The sequence below is a fragment of the Salvelinus namaycush genome, unplaced genomic scaffold (assembly GCF_016432855.1).
Source record: "Salvelinus namaycush isolate Seneca unplaced genomic scaffold, SaNama_1.0 Scaffold117, whole genome shotgun sequence".
Taxonomy (NCBI): Eukaryota; Metazoa; Chordata; class Actinopteri; order Salmoniformes; family Salmonidae; genus Salvelinus; species Salvelinus namaycush.
In genome coordinates, this window is record NW_024057864.1 from 142,139 (window position 1) to 160,456 (window position 18,318).

General features: G+C 42.1%; 1 protein-coding gene across 1 annotated transcript; it reads left to right on the forward strand.

Annotated features, from left to right (window-relative positions):
• Positions 1-2,267: 2,267 nt before the first annotated feature.
• Positions 2,268-15,666, forward strand: LOC120035970 (oocyte zinc finger protein XlCOF6-like). The gene is made up of 2 exons (XM_038982458.1): positions 2,268-2,307; positions 12,999-15,666. Exons 1-2 carry the CDS (start codon positions 2,268-2,270, stop codon positions 15,173-15,175), a joined length of 2,217 nt encoding a protein of 738 aa, XP_038838386.1. The 3' UTR covers positions 15,176-15,666.
• The last annotated feature ends 2,652 nt before the right edge of the window (positions 15,667-18,318 follow it).

Genomic DNA, 18,318 nt, shown 5'->3' on the forward strand with positions numbered 1-18,318 from the left:
TTTCGCAAGCGTATGTGCTTGCCAGTAGTTCTTTCTCTATTTGTGCATACCTTGTCTCTGCGCCTGTCAAGGCTCTGGACGCATAAGCGACTGGTTGCCATGTGTCGTCATGCTGTTGCAGAAGAACTGCTCCCAGGCCAAACTGACGCGTCTGCAGAAATCCTTGTGCTTTTCTCTGGATCACAGAACCTGAGCACTGGCTCTTCTGTGATTGTCTTTAGGTTTTTAGAGCAGTTTTCCTGTTCATGGGACCATTCCCATTCGTTTTTCTGTTCCAGAAGACATCTGAGTGGAGCGGACTGTGATGACAGTTGAGGTATGAACTTTGCAAAGTAGGTGATCATGCCCATGAAGCGTCTCACGTCGTCCTTGTTCCTCGGGCGCTCCATGTTGTTGATGGCTGATGTTTTCATCTGGTCTGGTTTGACTCCGTTCTCTGAACGTACATCTCCCACGAAGGTAAGTGTTTTCACACCAAACTTGTGTTTGTCCTTGTTTAGTTTTAGGTTGACTTTCCGTGTTAGGTCCAGCACTTGTCTCACTCTCGCATCGTGTTCTTCTTTTGTGGACCCCCAGACGATGATGTCATCCATCATAGTCTCCACTCCTGGAATGTGCTCGAAGATCATGTGGATTGTCTTGTGGTAGACCTCTGGCGCTGAGAGAATCCCATATGGTAGACGAAGAAATCTGTACCTGCCCTCAGGTGTGTTGAATGTGCATAGCCTTGAGCTTGCATCATCTAGCATAATTTACCAGAATCCTGATGAGGCATCAAGCTTCCTGAACCACTTTGCTCCAGCAAACTGAGACATTATCTCTTCTCTGGTTGGCAACTTGAAATGCTCTCTCTTGATTGCTTTGTTGAGATCGCCGTTCTTTTTCACCAAAATAACCAGTGAGCTTACCCAGTCTGTAGGTTCATCCATTTTTGTGATGACGTCCATCTTTTCCATGCGTCCGAGTTCCTCTTTGAGCTTTTTCCTCAGTGCAAATGGAACTTTTCTGCATGCATGCACAACTGGAGTAATTTTGTCATCAGTACATATATTGTGTTCTCCTGGTAAACATCTAAGACCCTCAAAATCGTCCTCATACTCAGCCAGTATTGATTCGTGTTCATTTTCAGTCTGTGATGTCACTACATACACTCTTTTCAACAAATTGAGCTTTTCACATACATTGATTCATAGAATAGGCTGTACACTCTTTTCCACAATCAGCAGCTGTGCTCTGAACTGTTTTCCTTTATGCTGTAAAGTTACTATGCAGCTACCTTTGATTGGTACGTTCTCCCCAGTATAACCAGTAACCTTTATTTTCACCGGGTGTATTTTGCTCTTCCCCTTCAGTGTTTTGTAGTCATCCAGCGATAACAGGTTTACCTGTGCTCCAGAATCAAGCTTGAATGGTATTATAGTTTCACAGTCAATGGCACAATCCATTCAGCATTTACTGCATTGCATATTTTCACAGAATCAACAAAGAATTCTTCCATCTCCTCGACTGTGTGAACCTTTTTCTTTGTAGCCTCAGCTTTGCAGCATTTTGAGAAATTATTATTTTTCCCACAGTTGTTACATGAATTGCCATATGCAGGGCATTTTTTTGGCTTGTGGATAAATCCACATTTTCCACATGTAGTGTTTTGATTTTTCTCTTTTGCTTGTTTTTGTTTTGTAAGGCGTTGTGTGTATTGCTCCTCTCTTTTTATTGCATACACTGACGTCTCATCCCTGCACAGCTCTTTAGCTTGTGCTCTGGTGGTTTCAGCTGCTTCACACATATTCACTGCTTTATCCAAAGTTAAATCTTGCTCACGCAGCAATCTCTCCTTGAGTCCATTATCAAGTATGCCACAGACTATCCTGTCTTTCACTAGTGATTTTTTCAGATTTTCAAATTCACACGTTTTGCTCAGTGTGATCAGCTCAGCCAAATACTGGTCAAAACTGACTCCCTGTTTCTGATCATGAAAGAAAAACGTGTATCTCTCAAACGTGACGTTCTGGCTTGGTACAAGGTACTCCTCAAATTTAGCCATTAGCACAGTCAATGTCAAGTTTGCCTCGTCTTGCTGAAAGCTATTGTAAATGCCTAATGCATCCTCTCCAATAACATGCAGAAAAATGGAAGCTTTCAATTTGTCATCATCTCCCCCTGCACCACTGGCTGCTAGGTAGATATTGAATCTCTGCTTGAAACGTTTCCAAGTGTCAGCTAGATTGGCTGTTAACTGCATAGGAGTAGGAGGACTAAGCCTATCCATGACGGAGAACAGGAACAGTGTCAATTTCTCTTACTTCAGTATGTTGCTCGTCAACAGATTATAATGCAGCCTCGCTCTCGCTGCTGCGGCTCGTTGTCCTGGCTCTTGCAAGCTAGCGTCTTCAACTACTCACGTCACTTGACTTGTGGTAGAATGTTCAATTTTCGTCGCGGATATTTCTTTATTTTCTCTGTCTCGTCATAGCGACTCCCACTTCTGACACCATGTTATGCTTGTTCCTTATATAATGACAAACCGGGGCGTAGGTTTAACTACTTTTAATGAACATATACTTCAGCTAGAAAACTCCATGTTTAGCCATGCAAGGCATTCTTTAACCATTCCCCCGCACGCGTAGCCTGCTGGGTAACGTAGTCTAAATTTTATTAACACATATCAACACAGTATATACTGTATTTTATACCATCTATTGCATCTTGCCTATGCCGCTCTGTCATTGCTCATCAATATATTTATTTGCAGGTAGCCTAGTGGTTAGAGCGTTGGACTAGTAACCGAAAGGTTGCAAGATCGAATCCCCGAGCTGACAAGGTAAACATTTGTCATTCTGCCTCTGCACAAGGCAGTTAACCCACTGTTCCTTGGCCGTCATTGAAAATAAGAATTTGTTCTTAACTGACTTGCCTAGTTAAATAAAGGTAAAATAAGTTTATATATTCTTATTCCATTCCTTTACTTAGATTTGGGTGTATTGGGTAGTTGTTGTGGAATATTACTTGTTGCACTGTCGGAACTAGAAGCACAAGCATTTTCGCTACACTCGCAATAACATCTGCTAAACATGTGTATGTGACCAATAAAATTAGATTCGAATTTCTTTGGCTTTTATTTATTTTATTTTTTATCTAGGAACCTTTAGCCACTACAGTACTAGTCATCAAAACGGTTGACATTAAAAACAGTCACTACCTCATGAATGTTCCATCAGTATTATTCCACCATGTCAGATTGTAAAAAGGATCATGTAACATATGTTTATCTGAGTAAAAATGAATAATACATTGTGTAGTAGATGTTCTAACTTCTCACTCATAAAAAAAAAAGTGGAACTAATCAATCAACACGTGGTTTCCTTTGTACTTCTTTACGTAATATTATTATTTAATGAATTAAATGAAAAATAAACATTTTCCGCTACTGCTTTACCAACTCCAATCAACAGATAGCGATATGCGTATTTCATGCGCCGTTGCTAGTGTGACGTATATTCTAGAGGACGGGACGCTTCTTCAACGAGAACAACACGGTTACTGATTCAACCAGCTAACTGTTAGGTAGCGTGCTAGCCAACATACAACCGTAACATTGACGTTTTTTTAGACCGTTTCGGGGAGTTAAAAATACATGTATGTCGTATCCACTAGTTACCCCTTAATTTTCATATTTACATTTTTGTTAGTCAACTAGCTGTCTGGTTAAGTTAGCAGTAGCCTAGTCGCTAATGATATTTAGCTAACGTTACCTCGCTAACAAACCTGACCATGAGCTCACTAAGCTACTCCCCCCCTTTTGAAGAAGAAGAGGTCTGCTGGACAGAGAAAGAGGAGGAAGATGAGGCTGTAGAGGTTGAGGCTGTTACAGTGAAAGAGGAGGAGGATGTTACTGTGAAAGAAGAGGAGGAAGATAAAAATGACGATGCTGTGTTGGGCGTGAAAGAGGAAGAGGAGGAGATGACTATCGCGGTGAAAGAAGAGGAAGACGTTTTTGAGGTGAAGGAGGGGGAGATGACTATCACAGTGAAAGAAGAGGAAGACGTTTTTGAGGTGAAAGAGGGGGAGATGACTATCACAGTGAAAGAAGAGGAAGACGTTTTTGAGGTGAAGGAGGGGGAGATTACTGTCACATTGGAGGAGGAAGAGGAGGAGGTTGGAGATCTGATTAACACCCGTGAGTACTATCTATCAGTGACACAAACTCTGCAGTTGTTGAACTAATGTGTGGTTTTAAATGGGGCATTCTACTGAAGTTCTACACTTAAATATGTTGTTCAGTACTGTAGGAATTGTTAAACTACACTGTAAGATGTGTGTAACGTCCAGAGTAGGGCCACCACCAAAACGTTCATTAACAATGGATCAAATGCATCCAATGACATTGACTGGAATTAGGACCGTCTCCGACCAACAAAAAAAAAATCTTGGTCGCCTGAAAGTCCAATTGATTGGTCGAAATTTGTAAATGTGTTTTTTACCCATATATAGACACACCCTATGTATGTGAGCTTGTCTGATGCTTTAAGCTTACGGTCTGATGCTTTAAACTTACGGTCTGATGCTTTAAGACAAATGCCTCAAGAAGCCGCCTGAGATCTAGATAACCTGACCCAACTTTTCTCCTCCCTCTTTCTGCTGGCTTTCACAGATTCTCCCATTACTCTCCTAAAGTTGCCGGTAATACACGAGGAGTTGGCAAACTTTCTCATGGAATGAGAAATGCCAATTTATCTTACCATTTCTACCGATCTGCGTGCCAATTATGGTTTTTCATATGCACAGTTTCGTGGAACAGTTTCATTTAATTTATAATAACGTGTTCATGTCTCTAAATCATTGTTATGTGGTTAATCAAAATCCTATCTAAATATAAATGAAAATAATCAACCTAAAAGTAACTAAAATAGCCAACAAATAGAAACATTGCAGCCTGCAGGTAGAACAAATCCTGATTAAAAAAAAATATATATATCCTATAAATCACGTTGGCTACACATGGCCTGTCTGCAATGAACTTGAAACATTGTTTAAGCTATTCACTTGGGTCTGTCTGGAAGCTTGCAACATTGTATAAAATATTCTGAGATTCTGATTCTGAGCCCCTCAGAGTTTTCAGTGCCAGTGAGCTCAGGACAGACACAGCTGTAAGCTATGTCTGTAAACTGTAACCTATTTGCATAAGGGATAAGAAGCAGTGCTTGACTTGGGCAGGAGCTCATCGGAGCTGAGTACCGGCACCTCAAATGTTCTACTGCTTGATCTCCTGTTCCTCTCATAGAATATTAGCTCTAAAGTATTGTGGAGCTCCTGCACCTAAATATAAACAGTACCAGCACCCAAAATGAGTACCAGGAACCTATTTCAGTCCAAGTCAAACAACTGATACGAAGTAATCAGGTAGGTCTATTTTATGACGTTTCCGCTGGATCAGAGCATGACATTTTTCCCTTTCACTCTATGTGGTTATCGAAAGAGAAAGAGCTGGAAAGATTTTTCAAATACAGTGAGGAACTATTGTAATTCTCAATGGATGTAAAAACAGACTTTGTTTGCTTGTTTTTGAGGTGAAGAAAACATTACTTTGAGAAGCTCCACAGGTTATTAGTGGTAGTGAGTTAAGACAATCACAAATATTATCACATCCCCAAATGGGCACATTTATATGCCTACATTTTCGCGCAAGCCAGGTATTAGAGGTCGACTGATTAATCGCCAGGTATTAGAGGTCGACTGATTAATCGGCATGGCCGATTTTCAAGTTTTCATAACAATCGGTAATCAGACTTTTTGGATGCCGATTATGGCCGTTTACATTGCAATCCACGAGGAAACTGCGTGGCAGGCCGAACACCTGTTACGCGAGTGCAGCGTCAAAAGGACCTTATGGCTGCAAGGAGCCAAGGTAAGTTGCTAGCTAGCATTAAACTTATAAATAACAATCAATCTTCACATAATCACTAGTTAACTACACATGGTTGATGATATTACTAGGTTAACTAGCTTGTCCTGCGTTGCATATAATCAATGCGGTGCCTGTTAATTTATCATCGAATCACAGCCTACTTCAACGCCAAACGGGTGTTGAGTTCACAAAAGCGCATTCGCGAAAAAAAGCACAATCGTTTCACAAATGTACCTAACCATAAACATCAATGCCTTTCTTAAAATGTATACACAGAAGTATATATTTTTTAAAAACCTGCATAGTTAGTTAAAATAAATTCATGTTAGCAGGCAATATAAACCAGGGAAATTGTGTCACTTCTCTTGCGTTCAATGCAGAGTCAGGGTATATGCAACAGTTTGGCTCGTTGCGAACTGTGTGAAGACCGTAATTAATTTGCCAGAATTTTATATAATTATGACATAATATTGAAGGTTGTGCAATGTGACAGCAATATTTAGACGTAGGGTTGCCACACGTGCGATAAAATACGGAACGGTTCCGTATTTCACTGAAATAATAAACATTTAGTTTTCGAAATGATAGTTTCCTGATTTGACCATATTAATGACCAAAGGCTCGTATTTCTGTGTTTATTATAATTAAGTCTATGATTTGATATGTGATACAGCAGTCTAACTGAGTGGTGGTTGGCAGCAGCACGCTCGTAAGCATTCATTCAAACAGCACATTACTGCGTTTTGCCAGCAGCTCTTAGCAATGCTGGTATGCACAGCGCTGTTTATGACTTCGAGCCTATCGACTCTCGAGATTAGGCTGGCAATACTAAAGTGCCTATAAGAACATCCAATAGTCAAAGGTATATGAAATACAAATGGTATAGAGAGAAATAGTCGACGCGTCATAATTCCTATAATAACTACAACCTCAAACTTCTTAACTGGGAATATTGAAGAACTGGGAATACTGAACCACCAGCTTTCATATGTTCTGAGCAAGGAACTTAAACGTTAGCTTTTTTACATGGCACATATTGCACTTTTACTTTCTTCTCCAACACAGTTTTTGCATTATTTAAACCAAATTGAAAATGTTTCATTATTTATTTGAGACTAAATAGATTTTATTTATGTATTATATTAAGTTAAAATAAAAGTTTTCACTCAGTATTGTTGTAATTGTCATTATTACAAATATATATATATATATATATATATATATATATATACACTGCTCAAAAAAATAAAGGGAACACTTAAACAACACAATGTAACTCCAAGTCAATCACACTTCTATGAAATCAAACTGTCCACTTAGGAAGCAACACTGATTGACAATAAATTTCACATGCTGTTGTGCAAATGGAATAGACAAAAGGTGGAAATTATAGGCAATTAGCAAGACACCCCCAAAAAAGAAGTGATTCTGCAGGTGGTGACCACAGACCACTTCTCAGTTCCTATGCTTCCTGGCTGATGTTTTGGTCACTTTTGAATGCTGGCGGTGCTCTCACTCTAGTGGTAGCATGAGACGGAGTCTACAACCCACACAAGTGGCTCAGGTAGTGCAGTTCATCCAGGATGCCACATCAATGCGAGCTGTGGCAAAAAGGTTTGCTGTGTCTGTCAGCGTAGTGTCCAGAGCATGGAGGCGCTACCAGGAGACAGGCCAGTACATCAGGAGACGTGGAGGAGGCCGTAGGAGGGCAACAACCCAGCAGCAGGACCGCTACCTCCGCCTTTGTGCAAGGAGGTGCACTGCCAGAGCCCTGCAAAATGACCTCCAGCAGGCCACAAATGTGCATGTTTCAGCATATGGTCTCACAAGGGGTCTGAGGATCTCATCTCGGTACCTAATGGCAGTCAGGCTACCTCTGGCGAGCACATGGAGGGCTGTGCGGCCCCACAAAGAAATGCCACCCCACACCATGACTGACCCACCGCCAAACCGGTCATGCTGGAGGATGTTGCAGGCAGCAGAACGTTCTCCACGGCATCTCCAAACTCTGTCACATGTGCTCAGTGTGAACCTGCTTTCATCTGTGAAGAGCACAGGGCGCCAGTGGCGAATTTGCCAATCTTGGTGTTCTCTGGCAAATGCCAAACGTCCTGCACGGTGCTGGGCTGTACGCACAACCCCCACCTGTGGACGTCGGGCCCTCATACCACCCTCATGGAGTCTGTTTCTGACCGTTTGAGCAGACACATGCACATTTGTGGCCTGCTGGAGGTCATTTTGCAGGGCTCTGGCAGTGCACCTCCTTGCACAAAGGCGGAGGTAGCGGTCCTGCTGCTGGGTTGTTGCCCTCCTACGGCCTCCTCCACGTCTCCTGATGTACTGGCCTGTCTCCTGGTAGCGCTTCCATGCTCTGGACACTACGCTGACAGACACAGCAAACCTTTTTGCCACAGCTCGCATTGATGTGCCATCCTGGATGAACTGCACTACCTGAGCCACTTGTGTGGGTTGTAGACTCCGTCTCATGCTACCACTAGAGTGAGAGCACCGCCAGCATTCAAAAGTGACCAAAACATCAGCCAGGAAGCATAGGAACTGAGAAGTTGTCTGTGGTCACCACCTGCAGAATCACTCCTTTTTTGGGGGTGTCTTGCTAATTGCCTATAATTTCCACCTTTTGTCTATTCCATTTGCACAACAGCATGTGAAATTTATTGTCAATCAGTGTTGCTTCCTAAGTGGACAGTTTGATTTCACAGAAGTGTGATTGACTTGGAGTTACATTGTGTTGTTTAAGTGTTCCCTTTATTTTTTTGAGCAGTGTATATAAATCGTCCGATTCATCGGTATCGGCTTTTTTTGGGCCTACAAATAATCGTCATCGGCTTTTTTTGGTCCTCAAATAATTGGTATTGGCGTTGAAAAATCATAATCAGTCGACCTCTACCAGGTAGCCTATAGGCCTACTTTTATGCATGCGCGTCCTTACTCAACACTGACAGGAACGCTCCAAACAAAAGTCAACGACTAAATTGCCATAACTTTATAAATTAAATTAAATAAACCAAAACTTGTTTCTCACAAGTGTTTCATAGGCTGTGCACTCTGCAAACAATGTATTCACTCTGACAACGATAACGGGAAGACTGGAATAATAATATTGAATGCATTCTCAAAAATTACCGTAACCAAAGTAACACATTTTGTAGATTAGAAATGATAGGAATTAACAGTACATTTTCTACTGGTGGTACTTGTAATGGGGAAATGATAGACACTAAAACTCAAACTACTCACAGAATGAAGTTATGAAACAATGTGCACAAATTGGCAGGAGAGAGTGCGTTCTGGAGAGAGAAGTGCATTGTGCATCTGGGCTGCTTGGTCAATCCGACGTCTGTATTGGCCGTGCAGCATTTACAGTGATACGGCCTCAGCGGAACTCAGGGAATTCATACTTCTTGCTTCGCGGCGCAGTGCTGAGCTGTTGTGAAGGAAGTGAGTTTGTGTTTATACAGGAGGTACCGCCCCCACCTACCGTCAACCAATCATGTCAATGCAGAGCTATACAGAGCCATGGCGATGCGGTACAGAGCTCGATTTGGCCTCTGCGTGCCTCCGGAGGCTCCATAATTGCGTCACACCCTCCATATGGAGCCACCAACCACATTTTCGGATCAAGCATACATTTGCTTTTAGTCTAGGCCTTCGCAATGGATTAGTTTATTGAGATGGACGCAAATATACATGTGTGTTACTGCTTGACTAAAACCATCTCGGTCAACCAACAGCCTAATGACCAAACAATTGACCAGTCAACTAATAGGGGTCAGCCCTAACTGAAATACTGTAGTCCTCATTATCTATTATTATAGAGCTCTGCTCAGCCTAAAGACATGACATTATCTATTATTATAGAGCTCTGGACACCCTGTAAACATAGAGCTCTGGTCAGCCTGTAAACATGACATTATCTATTATTATAGAGCTCTGGACAGCCTGTAAACATGACATTATCTATTATTATAGAGCTCTGTTCAGCCTGTAAACATGACATTCCATGAGAGCCAGATTATAGCGGTCTGCGCAACCTCTGCAGATCCTCTTAAGCTCTGTCAGGTTAGATGAGGAGCATCGCTGCACAGCTATTTTCAGGTCTCTCCAGAGATGTTCAATCGGTTTCAAGTCTGGCCTCTGGCTGGGCCACTCAAGGACATCCAGAGACTTGTCTCGAAGCCACTCCTGCGTTGTCTTGGCTGTGTGCTTAGGGTCGTTGTCCTGTTGGAAGGTGAACAGTCTGAGGTCCTTATCAAGGATCTCTCTGTACTTTGCTCCGTTTATCTTTCCCTCGATCCTGACTAGTTTCCCAGTCCCTGCTGCGTAAGTACCAGTCTGAAGTGAGCTGTGAAAGGGCCTTCCTTACATATCAAATGATATCAAATTTATTTATATAGCCCTTCTTACATCAGCTGATATCTCAAAGTGCTGTACAGAAACCCAGCCTAAAACCCCAAACAGCAAGCAATGCAGGTGTAGAAGCACGGTGGCTAGGAAAAACTCCCTAGAAAGGCCAAAACCTAGGAAGAAACCTAGAGAGGAACCAGGCTATGAGGGGTCCTCTTCTGGCTGTGCCGGGTGGAGATTATAACAGAACATGGCCAAGATGTTCAAAATGTTCATAAATGACCAGCATGGTCAAATAATAATAATCACAGTAGTTGTCGAGGGTAGAGCCTTATATACTGATATCTGAACCTACATAAACATGATTCATTGGATCGGTTCACACGTGTGACTGGCTCCGTCTATCTTAACTTAAAGAACATATTCTGGGCGTTCTGACGGATGTTCCTCCGGAGGGGCCCCTCCCCCTCGTCTCTTGACCAGACCCAGACAGGAGCCAAGGATTGTTTATGACACCAAAGATAAGATGCACAAAGTAAATTTCATCTGTTTACATTCCATCCTTTTATCACTTGTGTGATAACAATAATTACATGTTAAAGTAAGCATTTAGATTTTAGCTTCTATCAAAAGGAGTTTCTATAATGTTATTATAATAAATAATTTTTTGTATTTTTTATTTAACATTTCTTTAACTAGGCAAGTTAAATAAAGCTAAAAACCTACAATCAGAAAGTTAAAACCAATGTGAGTGAGTATATGAAAAAGAATACACACATACATACACAAGGGATCTGTAGATTCAGAGGTGAATAACTTTCTCAATGTTATCCATTGTTTCCTCTTTCCACAGTCGGGTTGGATTGACCTGTGTTTTTCACTTAACTGTCCCTGGGACGTCAACCTAAAACCCTGTTGTTTAACAATTCTACACAAGGTTGGTGCTCATCAGCTCAGTGTCCAACATAATGTAAAATGGATTTAAGGGTTTAGATGACCTGACCCTCAACTCAAAAGAAAACCACAGAAAACAACCTTCAACCATTAATCATCGTCTGCATCTACAGGGGGAAATGGGGCTCTAATCCAGAGTTGGCAGCTCAATAGTTTCACTGTTCTCTGTAGGAGCAGAAAACATGACAGCTGCTGAAATCGTACCAGCCAGAGAGGCACAAATCACCTTAAAGCATGTTAATAACACAATTAAACAAACGAAACAAAAAACACACTGCAGCCCACTGGGCAATCTGGGATCCCTAATTTCCAAGCAGGGATTCAAACCAAGTTGCAAGCGTTCAATCTTGTTTTGGAGAATTATTTTTAGCAACAGTGGCAATGAATTCTGCAAGATCAGTCACATTAGAAGAGTGATCTGGGACAAAAGTACAACATTCATCACCAATGATTGCATATGTGCCCCCTTGACCTGCCAAAATATAGTCAAGGACCTCTCTGTTTTGAAGCGCTGACTTACACAATTCTTTCATTTCCCCCATTTAATTCTTCCAGGGCATTTCGAGTAGCATTGCCAGTTTTCTCTGTGTCTAGAGATGTCTCAAATTTGATTTAACGCACGCATGCAACTCCATACCCAGGAAACAAAACACCCCCAAAGAACCTGGAGGCCGGTGTGTGAGTGATGCCGGCCAGAGATCTCTTATCTCTCCTCATTCCACCAGGTCTGTAGTCTTTAAACAAAGCCTTCAGATCCCTCTCATTATTCAGAACGGTTGTCATAGCTGTCACCACAAACCCTACAGTACACGTCCCTCCCCAGTTCGATGGAATGCTATAGTAAGCCATTTTTTCCACACAACCAATAGGTTCCATTTGGAGCTCCTCTGAAAGAACACTATTCTGATGATAATTTCCTATTGGATTTTGACCTCTAGGTACCCTCTATAAGGTCGGAGGTCACCATAAAGCAGGTCTTAGTGATTGGTACATCAACCCATGGGTGTCCTGAAGTGATTCAAATATAAAGTCTATTCAACCCCCCCAAGTCAGCCTTTATTTAATGTTTTAACCCAGGGAAGGATGAAACAAGGAAGTGTTAAGGCCAGAGTCTTTAGGTCTGCCCTCAGGAGGGTGGCACAGTGTTACCACCTTGTAGAAGAGGCATTTCAGTCTCTCTGCAGTCTTCCTGTTTGGGTCTGCCCTCCCCTCAGGAGGGTGGCACAGTGTTACAACCTTGTAGAAGAGTCATTTCAGTCTCTCTGCAGTCTTCCTGTTTAGGTCTGCCCTCCCCTCAGGAGGGTGGCACAGTGTTACAACCTTGTAGAATAGTCATTTCAGTCTCTCTGCAGTCTTCCTGTTTAGGTCTGCCCTCCCCTCAGGAGGGTGCCACAGTGTTACAACCTTGTAGAAGAGGCATTTCAGTCTCTCTGCAGTCTTCCTGTTTAGGTCTGCCCTCCCCTCAGGAGGGTGGCACAGTGTTACAGCCTTGTAGAAGAGGCATTTCAGTCTCTCTGCAGTCTTCCTGTGCACATCTTTGTTTAATAAAAACGATACAGAAGTTGTTCAGCTAATCTCTTCCATCCATCATAGCCTGAAGGAAGGGAGGGGCAGTTCCCCCTGCTGCTCCGTAACCAAGCACCAGGGTCTTGAAGATTATGCATTTTATTGAGGGATCTAGTCTAGATTAAACCTTGTAGAAAGACAGTTGTATCATGTAGAGGTTTCATTTAGATCTCTCTGTTTAAACAAATACTATGTTTGTCTTCAGCAGGTAAAAGACCAGACTCTCACAGCAGGAAGAGTCCTTCAGACCCAGAGAAGACCAAACCAGCAAAACCACACCACTGCTCCCAGTGTGGAAAGAGTTTTACCTGGTTAGGGAGTCTGAAATCACATAAGCGCACACACACAGGAGATAAGCCTTTCAATTGCTCCCAGTGTGGAAAGAGTTTTACTGAGTTAGGGACACTGAAAAAGCATGAGAGGACACACACAGGAGAGAAGCCTTTCCAGTGTTCCCAATGTGGAAAGAGATTTACCCAGTTAGCGAACATGAAAAGGCATGAAGGAACACACACGGGAGAGAAGCCATATCAATGCTCCCAGTGTGAAAATACATTTTCCTCATCAGGGGAATTGAAAAAACATGAGAGAACACACTTAGTAGAGAGGCCTTTCCAATGTTCTCAGTGTGGAAAGAGTTTTACCCTGTTAGGGAGTCTACACACGCATGAGAGAACACACACAGGGGAGAAGCCCTTCTGCTGCTCAGACTGTGGAAAGTGTTTTACCTGGTTAGGGAATCTGAAATCACATGAGCGGACACACACAGGAGATAAGCCTTTCAACTGCTCCCAGTGTGGAAAAAGTTTTACTCAGTTAGGGAACTTGAAAACACATGAGATGACACACACAGGAGAGAAACCTTTCCACTGCTCCCAGTGTGGAAAGGGGTTTAGACATGCAGGGAACCTGAAAGTGCATGAAAGACGACACACTGGAGAGAAGCCATATAAATGCTCACAGTGTGAAATAACATTTTCCTCGTCAGGGGACCTGAAAAAACATGAGAGAACACACTCTATAAAGAGGCCTTTCCAATGCTCTCAGTGTGGAAAGAGTTTTACCCAGTTAGGGAATCTACAAAAGCATGAGAGAACGCACACAGGGGAGAAGCCCTACCATTGCTCAGACTGTGGAAAGAGATTTACCCAGATAGGGGACCTGAAATCACATGAACTGACACACACAGGAGAGAAGACTTTCCAATGTTCTCAGTGTGGAAAGAGTTTTACCTGGTTAGGGAATCTGAAATCACATGAGCGCACACACACAGGAGATAAACCTTTCCACTGCTCCCAGTGTGGAAAAGGTTTTACTCAGTTAGGGAACTTGAAGACACATGAAATGACACACACAGGAGAGAAGCCTTTCCACTGCTCCCAGTGTGGAAAAGGGTTTAGACACGCAGGGAACCTGAAAGTGCATGAAAGAATACACACTGGAGAGAAGCCATATCAATGCTCCCAGTGTGAAATGAGATTTTTCTCATCAGGGGACCTGAAAAAACATGAGAGAACACACTCTGTAGATAGGCCTTTTCAATGCTCCCATTGTGGAAAGAGTTTTACCCAGTTAAGGAATCTACAAACACACGAGAGAATGCACACAGGGGAGAAGCCCCACCACTGCTCAGACTGTGGAAAAAGATTTACCCAGATAGGGGACCTGAAATCACATGAGCTGACACACACAGGAGATAAGCCTTTCCAATGCTCCCTGTGTGGAAAAAGTTTTCCCCGGTTAGGGAACTTGAAAATGCATGAGAGAATACACACAGGAGAGAAGCCTTTCCACTGCTTCCTGTGCGGAAAGAGTTTTACCGAGTTAGGAACACTGAAAAAGCATGAGAGGACGCACACAGGAGAGAAGCCTTTCCAATGTTCCCAATGTGAAAAGAGTTTTACCCAGTTAGCGAACATGAAAAGGCATGAAGGAACACACACTGGAGAGAAGCCATATCGATGCCCCCAGTGTGAAAATACATTTTCCTCATTAGGGGACCTGAAAGCACATGAGAGAACACACTTAGTAGAAAGGCCTTCCCAATGCTCTCAGTGTGGAAAAAGTTTTCCCCGGTTAGGGAACTTGAAAATGCATGAGAGAATGCACACAGGAGAGAAGCCTTTCCAATGCTCCCACTGTGGAATTTTTTTTGCCCGGTCAGGGACATTGAAAATGCATGAGAGATTACACACAGGAGAGAAGCCTTTCCAATGCTCCCAGTGTGGAAAGAGTTTTACAGAGTTAGGGACACTGAAAAAGCATGAGAGGACACACACAGGAGATAAGCCTTTCCAATGCTCCCAATGTGGAAAGAGTTTTACCCAGTTAGCAAACATGAAAAGGCATGAAGGAACACACACTGGAGAGAAGCTTTTCCAATAATGTCATTGTGGAAAGACATTTTCCCGGTCAGAGGACCTGAAATCACATGAGAGAATAGCTGTGGGTTCTGACTTATTTTTTTGACTAATAATTTGTGTTTTGGTTTATGCAACATCAAATCATATTGTATGTATGAAAGCTTCCTCTAAAATAGGCCTACCTTTTGTATTTTGTTTATTCTTCTCAAGACATGATCACATCTAAAATCAGAATATATATTTTTGTATGTGTTTTTTGATTATGTATTTTGATTGATTAATTAAATACAAGTCTAGAGTTAGATATTGGTATTTCAAAATGTAAATGATTAAATAGATTAATAGATTAATAGAATGATAGATTGTGCATTTCTTGATTCTAACCTTGAAACCTCTTGAATTTGATATGATTTGGATATTACTAAAGAAATTTGATTGGATATATTTTTGGGGATGTTGCAAATTGAATTTGATTGAATACATGATTTGGATATTGCAAAATGTAAATGATTAAAATACAGTACCTTCGAAAGTATTCAGACCATTTGACATTTTGTTATGTTACAGCCTTATTCTAAAATTGATTAAATATAACACATTCTTCAGAAATCTACACACAATACCCCATAATGACAAAGCAAAAACAGGTTTTTGGAATTTGTAGTAATTTTATTAAAAATAAAAAACAACTACTTTTTTTACATAAGTATTCAGACCCTTTGCTATGAGACTCGAAATGGAGCTCAGGTGCATCCTGTTTCCATTGATCATCCTTGAGATGTTTCTAGAACTAGATTGGAGTCCACCTGTGGTAAATTCAATTGATTGGACATGATTTGGAAAGGCACACACCTGTCTATATAAGGTCCCACAGTTGACAATGCATGTCAGAGCAAAAACCAAGCCACGAGGTCGAAGGAATGGTGCGTAGAGCGCCGACACAGGATTGTGTTGAGGCACAGATCTGGGGAAGGGTACCAAAACATGTCTGCATCATTGAAGGTCCCCAAGAACACAGTGTCCATCATTCTTCAATGGAAGAAGTATGGAACCACCAAGACTCTTTCTAGAGCTGGCCGCCCGGCCAAATTCGGCAATCGGGGGAGAAGGGCCTTGGTCAGGGAGGTGACCAAGAACCTGATGGTCACTCTGACAGAGCTCTATAGTTCCTCTGTGGAGATGGGAGAAACTTCTAGAAGGACAACCATCTCTACAACACTCCACCAATCAGACCTTTATGGTAGAGTGGCCAGACGGAAGCCACTCCTCAGTAAAAGGCACATTAAATCCTGCATGGAGTTTGCCAAACTGCACCTAAAGACTCAGACCACGAGAAACAAGATTCTCTGGTCTGATGAAACCAAGATTGAACTCTTTGGCCTGAATGCCAAGCATCACATTTGGAGGAAACCTGGCACCATCCTTATGGTGAAGCATGGTGGTGGCAGTATCATGCTGTGGGGATGTTTTTCAGCAGCAGGGAGTGGGAGACTAGTCAGGATTGAGGTAAAGATGAACAGAGCAAAGTACAGAAAGATCCTTGATGAAAACCTGCTCCAGAGTGCTCAGGACCTCAGACTGGGGTGAAGATTCACCTTCCAACAGGACAACGACCCTAAGCACACAGCAAAGACAACGCAGGAGTGGCTTCGGAACAAGTCTCTGAATGTCCTTGAGTGGTCCAGCCAGAGGCCGGACTTAAACCCGATTGAACATCTCAGAAGAGACCTGAATATAGCTGTGCAGTGACACTCCCCATCCAACCTGGCATAGTTTAAGATTAAGAAGATCTGCAGAGAAGAATGGGAGAAACTCCCTAAATACAGGTGTGACAAGCTTGTAGTATTATACCCAAGAAGACTTGTGGTTGTAATTGCTGCCAAAGGTGCTTCAACAAAGTACTGAGTAAAGGGTCTGAATACTTATGTAAATGTAATATTTCAGTTTATTTTATTTTATGAATAAGCAAAAAATAATCTAAAAACATTTTTGCTTTGTCATTATGGGATATTGTGTGTAGATTGATGAGGGGAAAAAACTATTTAAATCAATTTTAGAATAAGGCTGTAATGTAACAAAACATGGAAAAGGTCAAGGAGTCTGAATACTCTCCGAAGGCACTGTAGATTTGTAGAATGTGCATTTCTTGATTCTAACCTTGAAACCTGTTGAATTTTGTCATTAAGTTCATTTGTGTACTAGTCATCAAGTTAACGGAGTATACAAATGTGATGACGTTGTTCTGATAACATTGATACGATGTTGACATGAAAAACATTCACCACCACATGAATGTTCACATTAGCATTATTCCACCATGTCAGAGAATTAAAAGGATTTGATTAATGCAACATATTATCTGAAAAATAAAATGAATTTTTGTGACAGTGTTAGCCATTATTTTTAACTGTGTTAGTGGATGTTCATTATATATATACATCTACATCTATGTACTGTTACTGGACTCCATAAAAACACCATAGAGCTACGACTGGAAGTCACTTTTTCGTAGCAGGGGCCTCATTTATATAAAGAATCTTAGATTTATACTTGAACTTATTCGTAAGATAATTTTCTGACGGTGTGCTTACAATCGATTCATAAAAAAACATGTAACGGATGTGAAATGGCTAGCTAGTTAGCGGTGGTGCGCGCTAATAGCATTTCAATCGGTTACGTCACTTGCTCTGAGACCTGAAGTAGTGTTGCACCTTGCTCTGCAAGGGCCGCGGCTTTTGTGGAGCGATGGGTAACGACGCTTCGTGGGTGACTGTTGTTGATGTGTGCAGAGGGTCCCTGGTTCACACCCGAGGTCGGGGCGAGGGGACGTACTAAAGTTATACTGTTACATTGATTCTGTTGACCCGGATCACTGGTTGCTGCGGAAAAGGAGGAGGTTGAAAGGGGGGTGAGTGTAACGGATGTGAAATGGCTAGCTAGTTAGCGGTGGTGCGCGCTAATAGCATTTCAATCGGTTACGTCACTTGCTCTGAGACCTGAAGTAGGGTTTCCCCTTGCTCTGCAAGGGCCGCGGCTTTTGTGGAGCGATGGGTAACGACGCTTCGTGGGTGACTGTTGTTGATGTGTGCAGAGGGTCCCTGGTTCGCGCCCGAGGTCGGGGCGAGGGGACATACTAAAGTTATACTGTTACATATTGCTTACCCA

Coding starts and splice junctions, on each gene's coding strand:
- LOC120035970 (XM_038982458.1), top strand. CDS start 2,268: ATGACGGAGAACAGGAACAGTGTCAATTTCTCTTACTTCA. Junction 2,308..12,998: donor TGTCAATTTCTCTTACTTCA/GTATGTTGCTCG, acceptor TGTCTTCAGCAG/GTAAAAGACCAGACTCTCAC.